The sequence below is a fragment of the Dendrobates tinctorius genome, unplaced genomic scaffold, assembly GCF_039654945.1.
Source record: "Dendrobates tinctorius isolate UK_male_01 unplaced genomic scaffold, ASM3965494v1 ptg000133l, whole genome shotgun sequence".
Classification (NCBI taxonomy): Eukaryota; Metazoa; Chordata; class Amphibia; order Anura; family Dendrobatidae; genus Dendrobates; species Dendrobates tinctorius.
In genome coordinates, this window is record NW_027361801.1 from 8,109,487 (window position 1) to 8,133,315 (window position 23,829).

General features: G+C 44.5%; 2 protein-coding genes across 4 annotated transcripts in view; both read right to left on the bottom strand.

Moving 5' to 3' along the window:
• The window catches only part of LRCH2 (leucine rich repeats and calponin homology domain containing 2), a 140,374-nt gene that overhangs the window by 14,721 nt on the left and 101,824 nt on the right, over positions 1–23,829 (bottom strand). For all 3 annotated transcript variants that reach the window (XM_073543457.1, XM_073543456.1, XM_073543458.1), the window contains 2 exons: positions 15,160–15,272; positions 5,560–5,697 (listed from right to left, as the gene is read on the bottom strand). In XM_073543457.1, the coding sequence (XP_073399558.1) occupies positions 5,560–5,697; positions 15,160–15,272 (251 nt within the window). The remainder of the gene's footprint in view (positions 1–5,559; positions 5,698–15,159; positions 15,273–23,829) is intronic.
• Positions 9,695–11,547, bottom strand: LOC141048079 (uncharacterized). Its single transcript, XM_073543455.1, has 2 exons — positions 11,387–11,547; positions 9,695–11,272 (listed from the first exon to the last, which is right to left on the bottom strand). The coding sequence occupies exons 1-2, from the start codon at positions 11,476–11,478 to the stop codon at positions 9,895–9,897; spliced, it is 1,470 nt and encodes a 489-aa protein (XP_073399556.1). The 5' UTR covers positions 11,479–11,547; the 3' UTR covers positions 9,695–9,894.

Here is a 23,829-nt window from a genome sequence, read left to right on the forward strand (position 1 = left end):
TTTTTAAACAAACTTTGGATTTTTTTCACCATTTAAATAAAAAAAGAACCTATACATGTTTGGTATCTACAAACTCATGATGCCCTGGAGAACCATAGTGGCAGGTCAGGTCAGCTTTAGCATTTAGTGAACATGGTTATGAAAAAAAAAATTGTGGAATTACGTTTTTTTTTGCAATTTTACAGCATTTGGATTTTTTTCCTCCATTTCCCAGAACATTATAAGGTAACATCAGTGGTGTCATTCAAAGGTACAATTCATCCTGCAAAAAAATAAGCCCTTACATGGCCATTTTGATGGAAAAAATAAACAAGCTATGGCTCTGGAAAAAAGGGGAGCAAAGAAATGAAAAAGGGAAAATGGTCTGGGGGGGGTGAAGGGGTTTCTAAGAGGTACATTGTAACGTTGCCTGTTTTTTAACCCCTTCCTGACATCCGACGTACTATCCCGTCCATGGGACCCGGGCCCCTATGCCCATGGACGGGATAGTACGTCTACCGCGATCAGCGGCGCCCACGTGGTGAGTGCCGCTGATCGCGGCCGGGTGTCAGCTGATTATCACAGCTGACACCCGGCACAATGTGTCAGGGGCGGTCACGGACCGCCCCGACACGTTAACCCCTTGCACACCGCGATCAAACATGATCGCGGTGTACCGGGGGTTAAAGGGAAGCATCGGCAGGGAGGGGGCTCCCTCCGTGCTTCCCTGAGCCCCCCACGGCAGCGCAATGTGCAGCGCTGCTGCGGGGGGCTCCTTTCCTGCAGGCCCCCGAATCCAAGATGGCGACGGGGGCCTTCGGGGGCCTGCAGGAAGCTGGCTTCCTCAGTGCCTGCAAAGCGCAGGCATGAGGGAGCCTTCTGCACTGCCTGTGACAGATCGCTGATCTGTCACAGTGATCTGTGATGTGACAGATCATCGATCTGTCACAGGACAGTGATGTCCCACCTGGGACTATTTAATAAAGTTAAAAAAAAATTTAAAAAAGTGTTAAAATAAATTAAAAAAAATTCGCCAAATAAATTAGAAAAAAAAAATATCCCCCAAATAAATCCATTTTTTGGAAATTAAAAAAAAATTAAAAAAAACAATAAAAGTACATATATTAGGTATCGCCGCGTCCGTAACGACCCGCCCTATAACACTGTCCAATTAGTTAACCCCTTTAGCGAACCCCTTAAAAAATAAAAATAAAAAACGAAGCAAAAAATAACGATTTATTATCATACCGCCAAACAAAAAGTGTAATGACGCGCGATCAAAAAGACGCATATAAATATCCATGGTACCGCTGAAAACGTCATCTTGTCCCGCAAAAAACGAGCCGCCACACAGCATCATCAGCGAAAAAATAAAAAAGTTATAGCTCGCAGAATAAAGTGAGGCAAAAATAATTATTTATATAAAATAGTTTTCATTGCATAAAACCGACAAAACATAAAAAAAGACCTAAATGAGGCATCGCTGTAACCGTACTGACCCGAAGAATAAAACCGCTTTATCAATTTTATCGCACGCGGAACGGTGTAAACGCACCCCCCAAAAGAAATTCATGAAACGCTGGTTTTTGTACATTCTGCGTCCCAAAAATAGGAATAAAAAGCGATCAAAAAATTTCACGTGCCCGAAAATGGTACCAATAAAAACGTCAACTCGTCCCGCAAAAAATAAGACATCACATGACTCGGTGGGTCAAAATACGGAAAAATTATAGCTCTCAATATGTGGTGATGCAAAAACTATTTTTACAATAAAAAGCGTCTTTTAGCGTGCGACAGCTGCCAAACATAAAAACCGCCATAAATAGTAAATCAAACCCCCCGTTATCACCCCCTTAGTTAGGGAAAAATAATAAAATAAAAAAAATGTATTTATTTCCATTTTTGGGTTAGGGTTAGGGCTAGGGTTAGGGTTAGGGTTAGGGCTAGGGTTAGGGCTAGGGTTAGGGCTAGGGTTAGGGCTAGGGTTAGGGCTAGGGTTAGGGCTAGGGTTAGGGCTAGGGTTAGGGCTAGGGCTAGGGCTAGGGGTGTGTTGGGGTTCGGGTTGGAGTTAGAATTGGGGGTTTCCACTGTTTGGGCACATCAGGGACTCTCCAAATGCAACATGGCGTCTGATCTCAATTCCAGCCAATTCTGAGTTGAAAAAGTCAAATGGTGCTCCTTCCCTTCCAAGCTCTGCCATGCACCCAACCAGTGTTTTACCCCCACATGTAGGGTATCAGCCTACTCAGGTCAAATTGCAAAACAATTTTTGGGGTCCAATTTCTCCTGTTACCCTTAGGAAAATAAAAAATTGGGGGCAAAAATATTTTTTTTGTTTTCACGTCCGAGCGTTATAAACTTCTGTGAAGCACTTGGGGGTTCAAAGTGCTCACCACACATCTAGATAAGTTCCGTGGGGGGTCTAGTGTCCAAAATGGGGTCACTTGTGGGGGGTTTCCACTGTTTAGGTACATCAGGGGCTCTCCAAACGCACATGACACCCGCAGACCATTCCATCAAAGTCTGCATTCCAAAACGTCACTGCTTCCCTTCCGAGCCCCGACGTGTGTCCATACAGTAGTTTTCTCCCACATATGGGGTGTCAGTGTACTCATGACAAATTGGACAACAACTTTTGGGGTCCAATTTCTCCTGTTACCCTTGGGAAAAATTGGGGACTAATTGATCATGTTTATGGAAAAAGTACGTTTTTTTTATTTTCATGCCCGGGCATTATAAACTTCTGTGAAGCACTGGGGGATTCAAAGTGCTCACCACACATCTAGATAAGTTCCTTGGGGGGGTGTAGTTTCCAAAATGGTGTCATTTGTGGGGGGGTTTCCACTGTTTAGGTACATCAGGGGTTTTCCAATCGCGACATGGTGTCCGATCTCAATTCCAGCCAAAAACGTCAAATGGCGCTGCTTCCCTTCCGAGCTCTGCCATGCGCCCAAATAGTGGTTTACCCCCACATGTGGGGTATCAGCGTACTCAGGACAAATTACACAATAACTTTTAGGGTCCTGTTACCCTTGGGAAAATAAAAATTGGGGTGAAAAGATCATTTTTGTTGAAAAAAATATGATTTTTTTAATTGTACCGCTGTACGTTATAAACTTCTGTAAAGCCCTTGTGGGTTCAAAGTTCTCACCACATATCTAGATAAGTTCCTTGGGGGGGTCTAGTTTCCAAAATGGGGTCACTTGTGGGGGGTTTCCACTGTTTAGGTACATCAGGGACTCTCCAAACGTGACATGGCGTCCGATCTGAATTCCAGCCAATTTTGCATTGAAAAAGTCAAACGGCGCTCCTTCCATTCGGAGCTCTGCCATGCGCCGAAACAGTCGTTCCCCCCCACATATCAGGTATCAGCGTACTCAGGACAAATTGCACAATAACATTTGCAGTCCAATTTCTCCTGTTACCCTTGGTAAAATAAAAAAAAATTGAACCTGAAGTATTTTTTTTGTGAAAAAAAGTTAGATGTTCATTTTTTTTTTTAAATATTCAAAAAAATTCCTGTGACGCACCTAAAGGGTTAATAAACTTCTTGAATGTGGTTTTGAGCACCTTAAGGGGTGCAGTTTTTAGAATGGTGTCACTTTTGGGAATTTTCTATCATATAGACCCCTCAAAGTGGCTTCAAATGTGATGTGGTCCTAAAAATAAAATGGTGTTGTAAAAATGAGAAATCGCTGGTCAACTTTTAACCCTTATAACTTCCTAACAAAAAAAAATTTTGGTTCCAAAATTGTGCTGATGTAAAGTAAACATGTGGGAAATGTTACTTATCAAGTTTTTTGTGTGCCGTATCTCTGTGATTTAAGGGCATAAAAATTCAAAGTTGGAAAATTGCGAAATTTTCAAAATTTTTGCCAAATTTCCGTTTTTCCTCACAAATAAACGCAAGTTATTTGAATGAAATTTTACCACTAACATGAAGTACAATATGTCACGAGAAAACAATGTCAGAATCACCGGGATCCATGGAAGCGTTCCAGAGTTATGACCTCATAAAGGTACAGTGGTCAGAATTGTAAAAATTGGCCCGTCATGAACGTGCAAACCACCCTTGGGGGTGAAGGGGTTAAAGGGTTGATGGTAGTAGCGATCCTACAAGTTACAAACAGGTGGCGCTATAGAGTTCAAGTCCTCTTTTCCTCTGAAGAGGCAATTTGCATACTATTTTCCAGAGGAGCATTGCACGGTGAATAAGCCTCCTTACCTTGACAAGCCAGAGCTGGCATGTCACTCTCCACAAGGAGAAACCTTACCACTTAGACCTGTTCCTATACAAGCACTTTTACAAATTTCAGATGATGAAACGTCCACTTTAATTATGATGATCGCAGTGATAATATAAGCACAGTGTTCAGGATTTTATGGATGGGGAACTGACTTTTCCTTCTGACCATCCATCCTTGTAGGTGGCACAGGAGGTAGAAGTGCATTACCACGCACAGCTCTTTTGGCCCGTGCACATACAACAGTCAATTGTTAACCCATTCGCTGTGGCAAGTGACAAAAGAGGGCTCTGCAATGTCACCATTTACTCTGACTCTGATAATGATAGGAAGGTAACTAAGCCTTACGGCGATTCCTTAGTTCTAGGGTCATAGTCTTAGGTCCCGAACAACCAGCATGGTGACAGTAAGTGGTTCATGCCCACATAATAACTTGGATGAACGTGTAGAGGTAGGTGGTCTCTTTTATGATCCCTGCAATCAAAGATCAAGATTAAAAGCTGCACGTTCATCAAATAAATATTCAAGAAAAGTATTCTAAAAATGGCCTAACCGTTTCCTTAGTGAGTGGAAACAACAGCAAAGGCCTGAGAACAACTTCTTAATGTAATAACAGAAAAAGGATGTCATGTAAGAAAAGATTTATCCAGAATTCTAAATGACCCCGGAGTGCCTGCTATGATAAGACACTGGACTTGCTGCATTACATACAGGAACGGTGGGGAAATCATATCTGCAGCTATCAGAGGAAGGAAGGAAGAAAAGCGAGGCCGGAGAATCCCAACTGTGCCATAAAAAATAGCTCAACAGTGAACCACAAAAGGACAGAGTCATCATTTGTGGGAGGTTAAAGTCACTGATTTTGTCTTATATTCTCTGGTGCTTTTTTGCCCTAATTTTTTCAAAATAGCGCAGGTGGCTCACAAACTGTAATGCCAAAAGATGTCAATATCGCTTTTTTTTGCTTAAAAAAAAAAAAGTCGCCTGTACTGTTAAAATGTAGCAAAATTTGCACAATAAATAAGGACTAGAGTACATTTGTGCAACCATTTTTGCCACTTTTTTAAAAAACAGTAGGTATCATCTGCAAAACTTGTGGGGAAAATAAAAACTGCTTACACTGAGTGAATATATTTAAAAAAAAGTGGGAAAAAAAAAAAGACTTTAAAAAAGGCCCAAATGATAACTGGAACATGGCACAAAAACTCAAACAAATTAAACAAAAAAAGGCACAGAAGCAGTAATGAATCGGACCCAAACTACTACAGATTTTGCTTTTTAGTGCTTGTGACCCATTGTTACTAAGGAATTGACAATCACTAACATGAGTCCTTACCACTGCTGGTGATGGAACGTGAATGCTTGCAACTGAACGGGGTCGTATATGATTGGCAAGATGACACAATACTACGCCGTCCATGAGGGCTCCTCCAATATCTTCTGGCAGGATGACCTTCAGCCTGGACTCCAGATTCTGTGGAAATAATGCAATTCTATAAACGAAGGTCCGTGATCTACCGGCATCTATGTATATGAGGGACAGCGAGAGTGCAATGTCGTTCTAAGGGCCCCGTCACACACAGCGAGATCGCTACCGATCTCGCTGTGTGTGATGGGGATCAGTGACCGGCCCCCCTGCCGGGTATTGCTGATCATGCACGATCGTCTTTGGCCATTTTTTGATTGTTGGCCTTCCGCTGACCAGCACACATCGCTGCGTGTGGCAGCGAGAGACCAGCGATCAGCGACGTTGGTTTCCAACGTAAACATCGGGTAACTAACAGCCACACAGCTCTTGGATACCCGCTGTTTACCCTAGATACCAGTGCACACGCGGCTCTTAGTTACCCGATGTTTACGTTGGATACCAGCGTGCACGCTGGTATCTAGGGTAAACAGTGGGTATCCAAGAGCCGCGCGGCTCCTAGATACCTGCTGTTTACATTGGAAACCAGCTTGCTCGCTGGTCCTGATCACTAGAGGGGCTGTCTATGTGACAGCTCAACAGCGATCAGCTATGTCCCAGCGATCCCATCCATGTTGGATCGTTGGTGGGATCGCTGGTACATCGTTATGTGTAACGGGGCCTTAACACCCTTCTCAAGAACCAGTTGTCGTTTGTACAGAAGGAATGGTTTGTAGCATTAACATGGTGAAAATTCACACTGATATGGCTAACCAATATAAAAAAAAAAAAAAAAAAATCAAGAAGGGGTTTACCAATTTGTTATACCCTTTGATGTAAAAATGAATGCAAATTATAATTAAATGGGCTGCATGTTGTAGCTTTCAGCTGTGAGGTCCCAAGCTCTAATCCCACCAAGAACATGTTTTCCCTGTGTTTGCGTGGGTTTCCTCTGGGTACTCCGGTTGCCTCCCACACTCCAAAGACATACTGATATGGAATGTAGATTGCGAGCCCCAATGCGGACAGTGATGATGAGGACGTGTGCTGTGATATTAATGGTGCTATATAAGTGAGCATAATAAATAATTATGTACTTGCATTGGTTGCTTCCTGGTATAATTATGTCCTGTACACTGAGCCCATGAGTCACTTCCTAAAATCCCATCCTTAATATATGGAACATTGCCAGCGACAAAGTGACTGGTTCCCTTTATGTCATACATGGAGCTAGGATTCTTGGAAATTCTTGGTTATATTTAATAACAATGTCCTGAATGACTGGATACTATATAGCAATTTACCATGCACAGTGGTTAAAATAGTCAGAAATTTTTCTTTTTTTTTTAAATTACAAAAACAAAGCCTTAATACCTATTTTACCTTATTTCTTTTAATTCAGTTATTTACTTTTGTAGTGTAAAAACTTTCCAATAATATATATTTTTTTATTTTATTCATTTTTTCCCTTGAACCTTATTGAAAACTTTTTTTTTTAGTGAACAGTATGGGAGCGTTTTACTGTATTTTCTTGAGAATAAACGCTTCGTTCCAGGAAATAATAGAAGGAAGGAATAGGATAAAAGGTTTGCACAGAGCTGTGAGAATAATCAGTGGTGATGAAATAAACTTACTATTGAGTTACTTTCCTAACCGCTAGTGATTCCTATAAGTCAAGAACGCCTGGGTTGTGATGGAAGTAATGAAAAATTGGTCCTCGTAGCAGCAGAAGAGCCAGGCAGGGCGACCAGGGTCAGGTCATGGCAGCGGTCGGAGCCGTATCTGATTGTGAGAAGTGCCGGGAACACATCTACATGACTGCACTCTTCAGCCTGTCGCAGTTAGAAAATATGGCTGCCCCAGTTCAAACATGGTGTGACAATAGGCTATTAACCATTTATCAGTGTGTGACATACAATTGGTGTGTCTTTTCAAACTATGGACTATTTGAACTCCTATTATTACAATCTGCAACTGTCCCCATTTATTAGACACAGAAAAAAGCAGCAACAAAAAAAATATTTACGGTATGTCATGCTAAGGCTACTTTCACACATCAGGTTTTCGGCGTCAGGCGCGATCCGGCGTCGTGCCGGAACGCCGGATCCGGCAAATGTTTAGTAAAACCGGATGTGACGGATCCGGTTTTCTGCCGGATCCGTCTTTTTCTTGACAGACAAAACCGGATCCGTCTCATCCGGTTCATCCGTTTTTCTATCCGTTTTTCGACGGATTACGCCGGATCCGGTTTTTAAAATTGACCCTTGTGGCCTTCCGAACGGGATTGGCTCCTGGAAAACTATATATAGAGTGTTCCTACAGCCCTTCTTTGACAGGTTGTAGAGGAGAAAGTGCAGGTTGGAGAGAAGAGCAAGTTACTGGCGAAGATGGATGTTGTCATTGGAAATATTTTGAAGAATTTGGCGGATTTTACAGCGGAGGCGAATCGTTTGAGGGTGATTGTTCTGGAGAAGGAGAGAGCGAGACAGCAGCGCATCAGGCATCGTAGACGACGTTTGTGGATCCACCCCATCACAACCAAGAGAATGACGCGTGGGGTCTATTCTACACTCTGCATGGACCTTCGACGAAACCCGGATAAATTTTTTGGATATGTTAGGATGAAAATGGAGAATTTTGATTACTTGGTGGAGCGCATTGCACACCTCATAAGAAAAGCGGACACCTATTGCCGCTTCTCTGTTTCACCCGCAGAGCGTCTGATGGTGACTTTAAGGTAAGCCACATTTATTGGATGTGATCGCATCAGAGCACACTTTCACTGCAATCTTGTTGGTGGTAGTTTGTATCTCCAAGTGTTATAGGTCAGTTTTGGTATGTAATGCTGTGATTTAAAACTAATTTATTGTTTTTTAATTCCCCACAGATTTCTTGCAACTGGAGAATCCCTTTCGTCACTGCATTTCCAGTACAGACTCGGGATTTCCACCATATCTGGAATTGTGAAGTACACATGCCGTGCACTGTGGGACTCCTTAGCTGAAGAGTTTTTACCAGAGCCCACAACAGAGAGGTGGATTGAAATTGCTGACAAGTTTCAACAGATATGTCAGTTTCCCAACTGCTTGGGCGCTGTGGACGGGAAACATATCCGCATTGTAAAGCCAGCTGGATCGGGATCGGAATATTTCAATTACAAGAAATATTTTTCAATTGTCCTCATGGCCATCGCTGACGCGGAATACAAATTTATTGCAGTTGATATTGGGGCCTATGGCCGCTCCAATGACTCTCAAGTTTTCAAACTGTCTGCCATGGGGCGTAAACTGTATGGAAACACCTTCCAGTTCCCACCACCTAGACCGCTGCCGCAAACATCTCGTCCACCTATGCCATTTGTCTGTGTAGGGGATGAAGCCTTCCAGCTGTCAGAACACCTTTTGAAACCGTACTCTAGCAGAGGATTGACAAGACCAAAACGCATTTTTAATTACCGCCTCACAAGAGCAAGAAGAATGGTTGAATGTACCTTTGGTATTCTGACAGCCAAATGGCGGGTCCTATTGACTGTGATCAACCTCAAGACAGAAACTGTGGACGAGGTGATCAAAGCTTGCATGGTACTCCACAATTTTGTTATACGCAAGGAACCCATTTCCATTGAGGACACCTCTGAAGAAACCACCTTGCAAGATTACCATGACATTACCACTAGAAGTTCTGTGACGGTTTCAGTAATGAGGGACAATTTTGCACTATACTTTGTCACCTCAAGGCAGAGTACACTGGCAGGATGACAGAGTGTGAAAGATTTGTGCCCAACCAAACTTGTGTACCTTCTGTACCAACAGTATATACCTTTGCCAACCAAAGTTGGCTATCTTGTCATGGTCTCTATTTTTAGCTTTAGGCCACAGGTGTGTACCTGGTTGTGTTTTATGCAAAGTATTTCACCTTTTAACAAAAGTTGTGTACATTGTTAGGAAATCACCAACAATAAACACAACTTTTTAGGTGAAATACTTTGCTTCAAACACAACCAGGAACACAACTGTGGCAAAAAGCTAAAATTTACCCACAGTTATATACCTGGTTTTGAATACCTTTTTACCTTTGAAATACCCTGTATTTAACCTTTTTTTTAAACATAGTTCGCCGCAGAAAGAAATGACAGACAACCATTGTAAAACGATAATTTAACTTTTATTTAAAATATTTTTTTTTTTGTAAAATGTTTTTAAAGTGAAAAAAACTTTTTTAATAAATGTTTTAAACCAAATGACCATTTTTATTACAAAACACACATTATAAATCTGTGTAGTGTGGGGTGGAAATACTGCTGGAGGGGCTGCGGGACACTTCGACACTGGGAGTGTGGAGAGAGGACTGGGATCGTGGTGGGGAAGGAACAGTTAGAGGTGATGGTGTGGAAAAAGCTACAGAATGGGTGGACATGTGGGAGGAAGAAGAGGTGGTGGGCGGTGGAGTGGAGGGTTGGGCAGGGACTGTAGGAGCAGATGATGGGGCAGGAGTGTGGTACGGGGCAGGAGTGTGGTACGGGGCAGGAGTGTGGTACGGGGCAGGAGTGTGGTACGGGGCAGGAGTGTGGTACGGGGCAGGAGTGTGGTACGGGGCAGGAGTGTGGTACGGGGCAGGAGTGTGGTACGGGGCAGGAGTGTGGTACGGGGCAGGAGTGTGGTACGGGGCAGGAGTGTGGTACGGGGCAGGAGTGTGGTACGGGGCAGGAGTGTGGTACGGGGCAGGAGTGTGGTACGGGGCAGGAGTTTGGTACGGGGCAGGTTGCTGGAAGTGGGGAGATGTCTGGTACTGGGGAGGTTGCTGGTACTGGGGAGGTTGCTGGTATGTAATAGGAGGGGGAGGATGGAAAGTGGCTGGAGGGGGTGCAGATGTAATAGGAGGGGGAGGATGGAAAGTGGCTGGAGGGGGTGCAGATGTAATAGGAGGGGGAGGATGGAAAGTGGCTGGAGGGGGTGCAGATGTAATAGGAGGGGGAGGATGGAAAGTGGCTGGAGGGGGTGCAGATGTAATAGGAGGGGGAGGATGGAAAGTGGCTGGAGGGGGTGCAGGTGGAGGAACTACAGTGGTGGGAGGTGGAGGTTGGGAGGTAACCTGCTGTAGAGCACCGTGGCACGAATGCATTACATGCATCTGCTGGGTAGGAGATAGTGTTGCCATGCGCTCCACAACAGACCTGAAAAAGGTGTGGTTTGGCGAAGATCTTGCTTCTGAATGCATGGTTTGCAGAAGTGTCTTCACCTCCAGAATGCTGGAGTTGATCTGCTGAAAGCCTGCGGAGATTTTCTCTGACAAGACTTTTAGACAGTTCTGGAAAGATGCATTCAGATGCAAGAACTCTGGCGCATAACTCTTTTCCTGACCCCTCTGCCGCTGCTGCCCTGTACCCGCAGATGTACTAGAGGTGGCAGGGGCAGAAGGGTGGGGTAAAGGGAAAGCGATCTCCTCACCAGCAGCTTCATGTAATGTAGGCGGCCACGATGCTCCTGTGCTGGTGCTGGTGGATGGGACAGATGGGTCGAATGTGTGGGAAGGCTGGGAAGGTGCAGATGTACCAGGGCGGTCGAAGTGTCCCTCGGTGCCGGTCTCCTCAGGGATCGCCTCAGAAGGGTCCAATCGTGCAGGCTCCCGAGTGCTGCTCACCGTGCTGTGGAATAAAGAGAAAAAAAACCAATTAAAATAGTGACATGGTATGGCCCTGGCTGAAAAAAAAAAGTTACATGTAAACATTTTTTTGTCACATGTGGTGTGTAATATTTACCTTCTGGTGAGCATTGTCTCCCGGAGGAACGACAGGGCTCGTGCGTACTTGTACTTGCTCCTGCGTCCTCCAGATCCACTCGGGGCCCGCATCTCTTTATTGAACTCCTTCTTGAAACGATCCCTCACAGACCGCCACCGCTTCACAATTCTCTCCCCTGAAACGAGAAAGGACAAAGTGGTTAGTATACAACATCAGTGTTTCCCAAACTCCAGTCCTCATGGTCCCCAGGGGTCATGTTTTCAGGATTTCCAAAGTAAATAGAAATCCTGAACACATGATCCGTGGGGACCACGAGGACTGGAGTTCGGGAAACACTGGTTTAAATCAAGCAACCGGTACTGTATATACTTACGCTCTTTAATCTGGGCCCGAGCGGTCCACAAGGAGCGAACAGATTTCCTCCCAGAGTCGTCGGGTAACGATCAGGTCAGCGTGGCGGCGGTCAGCCATATTCCAGAGCGGCTCCCTTTCTCTGACGAGATCGATGAGGCGGTCCACATCAATCCCTCCATCCTCACCGTCAGAGTCGGGAGCACGCTGTGAAGGCTGTTAAAGAAAAAGACAAAAATAACATAATTAGCCTCCACAAAAGAAATGAAATAAAAAGTGCAAAAAAAACAAAGCAAAAATATTTATACTTACACGCTGGTGACCGCCGCGTTGCTGTCGCCGACGACCCTGGGAGGCACTGCGAGGACCTCTTGGCCGAGCACCAGATTGGGAAGACTAGAGAAGAAAACAAAAAATGTTATGTCTTTGGATGTAGGCATTTGTTTGCTGTGTGTGGTCTGCAGAACATTGTTTTCTATGTGTTGTGTGTAGTGTGATGTTGTGTTTCTGCGTTTGATGCAAAAAACTTACCAATTGTGAGCCCACTCCAAGTGTCTGTCCACCCCTTCCTTCTTCTTCAGGGAGCTCCTCTTCATCTTGTGATTCCTGTTTTGAAATAAAAGGCAATGAATACACATATATTACAGAGATGATGGATTTTGGAAATAAAAACTTACCGTCAAACGCTGACGATGCGAGGGAGGGCTCCCAGAAGATGTGCTGTCTTTCCTCATGGCCAGACTCCATGGCTGTGGGTGGTGTTTCTGCTGCTGCCATTGCTGCTGCTGCTGCTGCTGCATCTATTGGGCGGCTGTTGAATAAAGAGAAACAAAGGGCCAATGAATATCTTGATATTCCATAGCCCTAGTTTGGAGGAATGGGGGATTTGATAATTACCGTCTCTCATCTGCTGCTGGACTCCCCTCCCATTGTTCAGCATGCTGCTCCATTTGGGGTGGTGCTGATGGTGCTGCTGCTGCAGATGTCTGCTGCCTTCTCCTGCTCCTGGTTCTTGGCTTGGGTGGCATGTTGGGTGTGGCTGAGGGTCCCATTGTCTTGCTTTTATATATGTCCTGTGGGCAGAGCTACTGAGCATGCTCAGACCAAAGAAACCGGATCCGGCTGTCGCCGGATCAGGCGCATTGCGGCGCTCATAGGCTTTCATTGTATGAAAAAGCCGGACACGCCGGATCCGGCGTGTCCGGCTTTTTCGCCGGAGACAAAAAACGTTACAGTAGCCGTTTTTTCCAGACGCCGGATCGCGTCACATTGCCGGATCCGGCGAAAATCGGATGAAAAGCATGGCCATCCGGCTCGATCCGGCTCTAATGCAAGTCAATGGGGGGGAAACCGGATCCGGCATTGCATTTCGCCGGATCCGGTTTTAGTCAAAAGCGCCGGATCGCGCCTGACGCCGAAAACCTGATGTGTGAAAGAGGCCTTAGGGAGATCTGACATGTCTGTACAATGCAAAGACACTTCATTCAAGTAATATCTAGCCTTGCTGCCAGCTTTTTCACTAGATTCTAGCGGATGGTCACAGCAGTGGTACGCCTTATAGTCAACTGACTGTTGGAAGATAATTTTACTCATTTAAGCAACAGCTGGAAAAAAACAAGCTGTTTTTCAGAGCTAAAAGCAGGAATAAATAAGAGAAGCATCAGTTTTTTCTTTAGTCATTTTTCTTTTCAGATGCACTGTTGACTGACAAAAAAAAAAAAAACCTCTACATATATCATTTCAATATGTAAAAATTAAATGTTAGATCAACAGCAACCGCAGGACCCCCATCAATTGCTAGAACAAGGGACTTCGGTTTCCCATTCTCCCATGACAGAAAGTCTGCATACAGTAGGAGCTGAATGGGGTGATTAGTCGCACAGCTTCAACTAAATTCATTTTGTAAATGAGCGCATTGCTCGCCATTTTTGTCAGAGCCATATACCGTATTTTTCGGACTATAAGACGCATTTTTTTTCCTCCAAAAATATGGAGGAAAATGGGGGGTGCGTCTTCTAGTCCAGATGTATTGGCTCTGGCTGTGGGTCACAAGGCTGGAGCCGGCTGCTGCGTCTAACTCTTGTGCCCGCTGCTAAAGAGAAAGGAATATTTACTGCATTCCATGCCCATGGGCGTGTTGGGCAATGAATATTCATTTCTCTTTAATAGCATCTTGGTATGATGGGGCCAATCATAAGGATGGGGCCAATCAGAAAACATATAGAAAAAAAAAAAAAACCAAAAAAAAAAAAAAACCACACATTACACTTACCTTCCCGGCGCTCCCTTGCAGCATCTTGTTCCAATGCCAGCAGCTGCTTTATTGCTTGTAAGCAGCGCATGGCAGGGACATCATGCACTGCTCACAAGCAGAGCATAGCTGCCAGAATATTCACTGCTCTGCACGTCAGGACTGTGAGCACAGAGAGCAGCGAGTATTCATTGCTCTTCAGTAGCGCGCAGTGTCAGCAACCGGCTACCTGCTGCTGCCGGCGGTCACGTGTGCCGCTACTTAAGAGAAATGAATACTCATCTCTCTCCACATCCAGAGCGGTGAATATTCATTTATCTTAAGCAGCGGCACACGTGACCACCTGCAGCTGTGCACTACTGAATAGCATTGAATACTCGCTGCTGTCTGCGCGCACAGTCAGGGTGTGGAGAGCAGTGAGTATTCTGGCAGCTGTGCTCTACTTGTGAGCAGAGCATGATGTCCCTGCCATGCGCTGCTCACAAGCATAAAGCAGCTGCTGGCATTGGAACAAGATACTGAGAGGGAGCGCCGGGAAGGTAAGTGTAATGTTTTGTTTTTTTTTTTAAATGTTTTCTGATGGGGCCATGCATACCAGGACCGGGGTTGGGGGGCCAATCATACCAGGATAAGGATGGGGGCATGCATACTAGGACGAGAAGGGGACACTGTACACCAGGATGGGGATGGGGTAATGCATACTAGAATAGGGATGAGGGCAATCATTCCTGCCAGGATAAGGATGAGAGGGCAATGCACACCAGGAAAGGGATGAGGGATCCATGCATACTACGAAATGGCTCTTATATACCATGATAGGGGATATTAAGTACAAAACTGACCACATTTTTTTGCTTCAATTTTTTTTTTCTCCCTAATTTCCTCCTCTAAAATCTAGGTGCGTCTTATGGTCCGGTGCGTCTTTTAGTCCGAAAAATACGGTACTTTATATATATTTGCAGGGCGTATTTGTACCCGGCAGCTCCATTCTTCTCCTTCTGGCTGTAGTTTTGCTGCCACGGGAGAACAAGAAACATAAGTCTGGAAATCAGGAGAAGAATGGTAGAGGTAGAAACCTTTCTGGATGCTATCAGGCAAATCGTTTTTTGCTGAATCTTTCTCACACATGGTGCACACTCCCATTAGACTATGGTATATTGGTGTTTAGTACTCTCGAAGTCTCACATACATTTCGCAGCTGCTTTATCTGCTCCCTTTCTTCTCTTAGATGTTCCATTTTTCTTCGCATTGTGAAACCTGGATCTAATGACCCGCATTCTTGACGAGAAGAGCGACTAAACGCTGAAATAAAAAGGAACAAATGTGATATGAAGCTGTGGCTATGTGCATTTCCGTATACAAAACCACCTCAAAAACCATCAGAAACAACTGAAAGGGCTTATCCTACATAAGAAGAAAATGTATCACCTATTGAAAGAATAAGTTACAAATGTATAAGTTATTGGGCTCCAGTCATCACCAGAACAGTAGTACTAAGCACACCATTACTCCTCACTGCATAAACAAAGCCGCAGAGCACATGTAAATTCCTGGCTATTTAATCATCATAATTTAGGATGTTAAGATTTGCCATAATTGTGATATTATACTGATTTAATAGATACCTGTAGGGAAGAAAATAGCATTCTAGTTCTGGTTTACTTCAAGTTAAAAGTTTTCCTGCAATATCTTTTTGATGCATTGGGGTGGGACTTTGCAGAAGGTCTTCGGCTCTGCCGCGCCCATTCTGTGTTTGTACGAGCCTATTTTTCTCTTTACATGTTTGTGCTAGCTCTGTCCTTGCCACCCATTCATTTTCCGTCATGCTTCAATGATGGTCTTCATCAAAACGTCAGTGGTGGCGCATGCGCAGATTGAGATCTCTGCTAGTCACTTAGCTGAGGTGTGAATCTGCGCATGCGTTGCGACCGAAGCCATTTTGCTGAAAACCATCAGATGTCAATCTCAGCATGCGCTCAGGTGTCCACTGCTGCAAGCTCTGACTGTGGGTAAATATGATCACTAACATCTAATGTTTGAACTGTGCCTACTATAGCCTGTCTAAGTAACTTTATGTCCTCCTCTCCCTAGAGCTGTCTGCAGAAGGATGACTCCCGATTCAATGCCACTACAGCTCTACTTCCAAACATCTGACTCCTCTGATCTGCAGTACATGATTGGGCTAGTCTCCAGTGTAGCTCAGCATTTTCTTTACACCTTATGACCTCGCACTTTACCAAAAAGTTTTTTATCATCCATACCAATGTGTATATATGGGAATGCACTTTGCAAACGTATGACATTGTAAGCTTAGCAACTGGGACGATACATAATTTCTAACAAATGATCTTGCACTTTTATGCATTTTATAACAGTCAATAGGATTAACCTTCTTGTGCAGTGATTTTTTTCGTTTTCTGTACAAAATGTGTTCATGTGTTGTCATGATGTATATTTAATAAAGCTAAATCATTTTGTTAATTAGGTTGTATGTGGAGGATCTTTTTTGCTCTTTATTGATTTTCTGTTCTCACGGTCCTCTGTACTACTGTTTAGGGCATTGTAGGCTCTAACCAAGGATTGAGACCTGGAAAACGGGGAAGGTTTACGGGGACTGCTCTTCTATTTATGTACATGCCCCAACAGGTCACGTTTTCAGGATTTCCTTAGTATTGCACAAGTGAGAAAACATGTTGTAACTTCTGAAACCTTGATAATTCCATTGTCTCTACAATACTAGGTTAATCCTCATGTATGTAAAGCAGAGCAATTCTGGTATATATCAAGCAGAGCCCATGGCTCAGACAGCATGAATCAAGAAACCGGTTTACCTTAAATGACTATGTACAACTTTGCACAGTTTAATTGTTCATTTGCTTCTTAATTGTAGATCTAAAGAAAATGTCCATTGCACCCAAAAATTTTTTGTTAAATACCTTTTAAAAGTCCCCAAACGCCACAGATTCTGGTGTATTATTTTTTTTCATATACATTGTGCGGCTTTGATCCACTGTAGAAATTTGCGCACTATGTGAAATCTCTGCCTGCCGTGCAATTGGGAGGTCCTTCAGAGTCTTCTCTAGGGGCGTTTGTTCTCACCTTCCCAGATGCTGTCGATCACAGCTCAACAGCATCTGAGACTGTTAGATCAGTCTGTGAGGGAGGGGTGAAGGCTCATGCCCCCAGAGAAGGCTACTCAGCTGCAAGACAAGAAGAGATTTCATATATTACGCTCTAGTAGCAACACATGCGAATAGAATATTTCTGCAGCAAAGCAGCAAAATACAGAAAAAATGTCAGAATCAAGGGAGCTCAGGGTTTATTACAAGGAATTTAACTAAAAATTTCAAGCAAGAAACATGCTCTTTAAGGCTAGTTTCACACTAGTGTTTATTTCCTGCAGCGCATGGCGCCGCTAAGCCCCGCCCCCTCCCGGCTCCCTGCCCGCCCCATCCGGTCATCGGCGCCTACTAGCGCACATGGACGCTTGCGATCTGCGCACCCTATCTTTAGCATAGGGTGCGCAGTTCGTGCGCTGGCCGTGCGCTAGTAGGATTTTAGCGTGCACTGCGCACATTTGAAGGTGCGCCGTGCGCGCCAAAATGCAACATGCTGCGTTCGGCGCACCTTCAAAAGTGCGCAGCGCACGCTAAAATCCTACTAGCGCACGGCCAGCGCACGGTCTGCGCACCCTATGCTAAAGATAGGGTGGGCAGATCGCAAGCGTCCATGTGCGCTAGTAGGCGCCGGTGACCGGATGGGGCGGGCAGGGAGCCGGGAGGGGGCGGGGCTTATCGGCACCGTGCGCTGCAGGAAATAAACGCTAGTGTGAAACTAGCCTAACTTCAGTTTTTTGTGACACATTGCACTTTATGTTAGTGGTAAATTTAGGATGAACTTTTTTGCATTATTTGTAAAAATATCAGAATTTGAGAACATGTTTATATCCTTAAACTAGTTATTGCATGTTGTACTAATTAATTTCTAAATAAAATTTCACAAGTCTACTTTAAATCAGCACAACCTTTGAAACTTTTTTTGTTGGGAAGTTCTAAGGGTTAAAAATAAATTGATCAGCAATTTCTCATTTTCCCACAAAATTTAGAATTTTTTTTTTTTTTTTAAGGGACCACATCACTTTTGAAGTTACTTTGAAGGAATGTAATTAAGAATGGTAAGTCTGACATTAGTAGTGTACAAAGTTTTTGAGGGCATTATAAGAGATCATCTGCAGAGATAAATTGCAGAGAATATAATAACTGACAACCACCATGGACTCATGAAGAATTAGTTGTGTCTAACCAACATGTTGGGTTTCAATGAGGAGGCAAGTACAAATATGGATGTTGGTAATGCGACTGATGTGATTTATTTGGACTTTGCAAAGGCATTTGATACTGTACCCCACAGCAGCCTTGTAATGAAGCTACAGAAGCAAGGACTGGGGGAAACAATATGCAGATGGGTAAGGAATTGGCTAAATGACAGGAAACAAAGAGTTGTCATAAATGGTACATTCTCTAAATGGGATCTAGTCAGCAGTGGGGAATGGAGGGATCTGTGCTAAGAACGATTCTTTTTAACCTCTTTATTAATGACCTTGTGGATGGGATAGAGAGTAAAGTGTCAGTCTTTCCTGATGACACCAAACTATGGATATTAAAATCTGACCTTCACAGTACAATATTGCAAAATGATCTGAATAAGATGACTTAATGGGCAAACACTTGGCAAATGAGGTTTAATGTAGATAAATGTAGATTAAGGGACCTAGGACAGAGTAATCCTATGGCTGCATATAAATTAAATAGGAGTATACTCGGGACTACAGAACAGAAGGACTTGGGTATTCTGGTTACAAGGAAGCTGAGCAGCAGTAGTCAAAGTCAAGCAGCAGCTGCAAAAGCAAACGAGATTTTAGGGTGTATAAAAAAAGAGAAAATCCCAAATGTGTTGTTACCCCTGGTGAGGCGACATCTAGATCCAGTATTGGGCTACACATTTCAAAAAGAATATTCAGAAGTTAGAGTCAGTTCAAAGGCGGGCAACTAGATTATTACAAAGGATGGAAGGCCTCTCATATGACGAAAGGTTGGAAAAGTTGTGCTTGTTTAGCTTAGTAAAAAAGGCACCTCAGAGAGGATCTCATTTACATGTGTGGTCAGTACAACGGATTGGCCCATGACTTATTCCTTCCAAAGACCATACTAAGGACCAGAGGGCACGCATTACCGGTGGAAGAAAGGAAACTCCGGAAGCTAAATAGGAAAGGGTTCTTTTACAGTTAGAGCAGTCAGACTGTGGAATACCAGACTACAGGAGGTAGTAATGGCAGACACTAAAGCAGATTTTAAAAAAAGCTGGATGATTTTCTTGATATACATAATATTGTGGGTTATGATTAAATTAGTGACAAAAGAAGGATTTTTGGTACTCACCGTAAAATCTCTTTCTTGAAGCCTTCATTTGGGGACACAGGTAACCATGGGTGTACGTGGCTGTCGCTAGGAGGCTGACATTAGGCAAATAAAGGAAAATAGCTCCTCCTCCGCATTATACACACACCGACAGGCACAAAGTACTTCAGTTAGTGCTAAAGCAGTAGGAGAAGCAACCAAATCTCAACCTATGTACCAAGCCAACAACAATGACACTTTGGCCCAATAGTGGTACAATTAGGTAGGGTGTTGTGTCCCCCAATGAAGGCTCTAAGAAAGATTTTACGGTGAGTATCAAAAATCCTACTTTCTTTATCTCTTCATTGGGGGACACAGGTAACCATGGGACGTCCTAATGCAGTCCTCAAGGGTGGGAACAGAAAAAATGTAAAGAGAAAACAGACTTAGGTCGGCCGGTGCATAACAGCCACCTGCAGCACCTTCCTTCCTAGGCCTGCATCAGACCAGGCATGAGTATGAACCCTGTAAAACCTAGCGAAGGTGAACAAAGATGACCAGGTCACAGCATTACAATCTGTAAAGCCGAGGCCTGGTGACAAAACGCCCAGGAAGGAGTTCTCCAGGGAATGGACCGGAGAGGGACATAGAGAAAACTTGCCCCTTGTGAGTACTGAGTGATAAACTCGAGTCAAGACCCGCTTATAGAAAAACCAAGGATAGAAGGAAGGGAAAAGGACATAGGAACCAAATTGTCCTCACACCACCGGAAGAAGGCCTTCCAGTATCTGTGGTAGATACGCAAGGATGCTGGTTTTCTTGCCCTAATCATGGTCTGAATTACGTAATGAGAAAAATCCAGCCTCTCTCAGAACTGCGGCCTCAAAGGCCATGCCATCAAACTTAAAGACTATGAACTCTGGTGCAAGAGGGGACCTTGCGAAAGAAGATCCGACAGTCTGGAAGCCTGCAGGGAATGTCCATGAGCATGTTCACCAGCTCCGCGTACCAGACCCGTTTTAGCCAGTCTGGAGCTATCAGTATTATGGGAATCCCTTCGGCCTTTAACTTTTTCACGATTCTCAGAATCAAGGGGAGGGACAGAAAAAGAAAAGGCAGATGGAAATGTGACCACGGGATTACTAGAGCATCGCAACGGATGGCTAGGGATCCCGGGACCTGGTTACGTACTAAGGAACCTTATGGTTCATCAGACACGCCAACAGGTCAACATCAAGGTGTGCCCATTTCTAGCATATCTGGCTGAAAACGGTGGGGCTGAGTGACCACTCACCTGATGCGAGACTCTGAAGGCTCAGAGAATCGGCTGCCCAATTTTCCACCCTCGGAATGTGCACGGCTGATATTGCGGGAAAGTTACGTTCCACCCATTGCAGAATCCTGGTTACCTGTAACATAACCTGATTGCTGTGAGTCCCGCCTTGATGGTTTATGAAAGCCACGGCAGTGGAATTGTCTGACTGTATGCGGACCGGCTGGCCTGCAAGTAGGGCCTGCCAGCAGCGAAGGGCAAATAATATTACCATGATCTCCACATTGACGGGGAAAGTGGCTTATTGGGCGTTCCAGCGAGCCTGCGCTGATGAAGAAAGATCGCTCACCAAGCGAAGAGACTGGCGTCGGTGGTGAAGACCTGCCGTCAGAGAGGAAGGAAGGACTTCCCTCGTAGGACTGATGCTGATAGCGTCCACCTGGTAGGGACTGCCTCACCTTGAGAAACAGAAGCAGAGGTCGGAGAGACGGTCCTCTTGTCCCAAGCCGACAAGAGGGCCAGCTGAAGAGGACAGGTATGGAACTGGGCAAAAGGCATGGCTTCCATGGCAGCAATCATCTTCCCCAGAACTCCCATGCATGACCACAGGGGGAGAAGGACCGGTCGCTTTAGTGCGCGGCACCCCTGGGAGAGGAATAACAACCTCTCCTTTGGAAGGGAGACGTGTGCTTGGACCGTGTCGAACCACATGCCCAGAAACAGCAGGTGCTGAGCTGTGGTTAGGGAGGACTTCTCTCTGTTGGCAGTCCAGCCGAGGCGAACCAGAGTGTCCAGGGTGATCTGAAGACTCTGGTAGCAGCCTCAGCAGGACGGCCCCATGATCAGAAGATCGTCTAAGTAAGAAATTATTCGAATCCCTTGGAGCGAAAGATGGCCATGACCGCTGCCTTGACTTTCGAGAATACTCTGGTGTCGGAGGCCAGGCCGAAGGGAAGAGCCGAGAACTGCTACTGATCCTCCTGGATCGCAAACCGTAAGAACCTCTGATGCTGAACACAAACAGGAATGTGAAGATAAGCATCCTGAACATCTACAGAACAAAGAAACTCTCCCGGTTCCATGGAGGCGATTACCGAACGTAGGGAACTCCTGAAAAGACTGATCCAAACGTGAAGGTTGAATCGCTGGAGGTCCAAAAACGTACAGAGCGATCCGTCTTTTTTCGAGACCACGAAAAGATTGGAGTAGAATCCTGAAAACCGTTTGTTCCAGGGAACAGGTACAATTACCCCTGTGCGAAATAGGGAAGAGACGGTCTGAAGAACCGCTGGGGCCTGAAACGGATGTTTCGGCTGGCGCAACAGAAAGAAAGCGTCTTGCTGGGGGGGAAGAACAAACGATATTGTAACGGAATGTGACTTTCTCTCTAACCCAGGCATCATCGATGACCGACATACAGTGAGTTCGGAAAGTATTCAGACAGTGTTAAAATTTTCACACTCTGTTTCATTGCAGCCATTTGGTAAATTCAAAAAAGTTCTTTTTTTTTCTCATTAATGTACACTCTGTACCCCATCTTGACTGAAAAAAACAGAAATGTAGATATTTTTGCAAATTTATTAAAAAACAAAAATTGAAATATCACAAGGTCATAAGTATTCAGACCCTTTGCTCAGACACTCATATTTAAGTCACATGCTGTCCATTTCCTTGTGATCCTTCTCGAGATGTTTCTCATCCTTCATTGGAGTCCAGCTGTGTTTAATTAAACTGATAGGACTTGATTTGTAAAGGCGCACACCTGTTTAAATAAGATCTCACAGCTCACAGTGTATGTCAGACAAAATGAGAATCAGGAGGTCAAAGGAACTGGCCAAGGAGCTCAGAGACAGAATTGTGGCAAGGCACACCTCTGGCCAAGGTTACAAAAGAATTTCTGCACTACTCAAGGTTCCTAAGAGCACAATGGCCTCCACAATACTTAAAATGGAAGAAATTTGGGATCACCAGAAGTTTTCCTAGACCTGGCCGTCCAGTCAAACTGCAATCGTCGGAGAAGAGCCTTGGTGAGAGGTAAAGAAGAACACCGAGATCAATGTGGCTGCGCTCCACAGATGCAGTAAGGAGATGGGAGAAAGTTCCACAAAGTCAACTATCACTGCAGCCCTTGATCAGTCGGGCCTTTATGGCAGAGTGGCCCGACAGAAGCCTCCCCTCAGTGCCAGACATATGTAAGCCCACATAGAGTTTACTAAAAAAAAACAAAAAAAACAAATGAAGGATTCCCAGACTATGATAAATAAGATTCTGTGGTCTTATGAGATGAAGACAGAACTTTTTGGTGATAATTCTAAGCGGTATGTGTGGAGAAAACCAGGCACTGCTCATCACCTGCCCAATACAATCCCAACAGTGAAACATGGTGGTGGCAGCATCGTGCTTTGGGGGTGATTTTCAGCTGCAGGGACAGGATGACTGGTTACAATTGAAGGAAACATGAATGCGGCCAACTACTAAGATATCCTGGATGAAAACCTCTTCCAGAGTGCTCTGGACTTCAGACTTGCCAAAGGTTCATCTTCCAACAAGACAATGACCATAAGCACAAAGCTAAAATAACAAAGGAGTGGCTTCAGAACATCTCTATGACCCTTCTTGACTGAATACTTTCCGTACCCACTGTAGTTGATCTTTTCATTAGGATGGTTCTCCTTTCACCAAATTTAATTTTTGAGCATTTTTTAGGTATGTAAGTGTGCATAGTCTTTACATTAATGATTCTTTTAAAGAACTTTTTTGAGTTTACCTAATGGCTGCAATGATACAAAGTGAAAAATTTAAAGGGGTCTGAATACTTTTCATACCCTCTGTACTTCCCAGAAGAGAAGAAAGCCGGCCGAGGAGAACCTGTTGGCGCGGAACCCTGAAGACAGGGCGGAAGTCCCTGAAGCAGAGAAGGGCCAAAAGGAACAAAACTGAAGTGACCTCTTATTAAAAAAGACATTTAGACTGGGACTGGGGAAGCGAGGTGCTTTGTTCCGCCGGTAGCGTCGGAAAATATTTGATCCAGTTTGGACCCAAGAAGTCTAGAGCCTTGGAAGGTAAGGCCAGTGAGGAACTCAGTGGATCTGCATTCCATGCTTTCAACCATAGAATGCGGTGTATAGCAACGATGTTGCTGGTAGGCCTGGTGGAACAACTGGCCGCATCTGAGGAAGCGGTCAAAAGA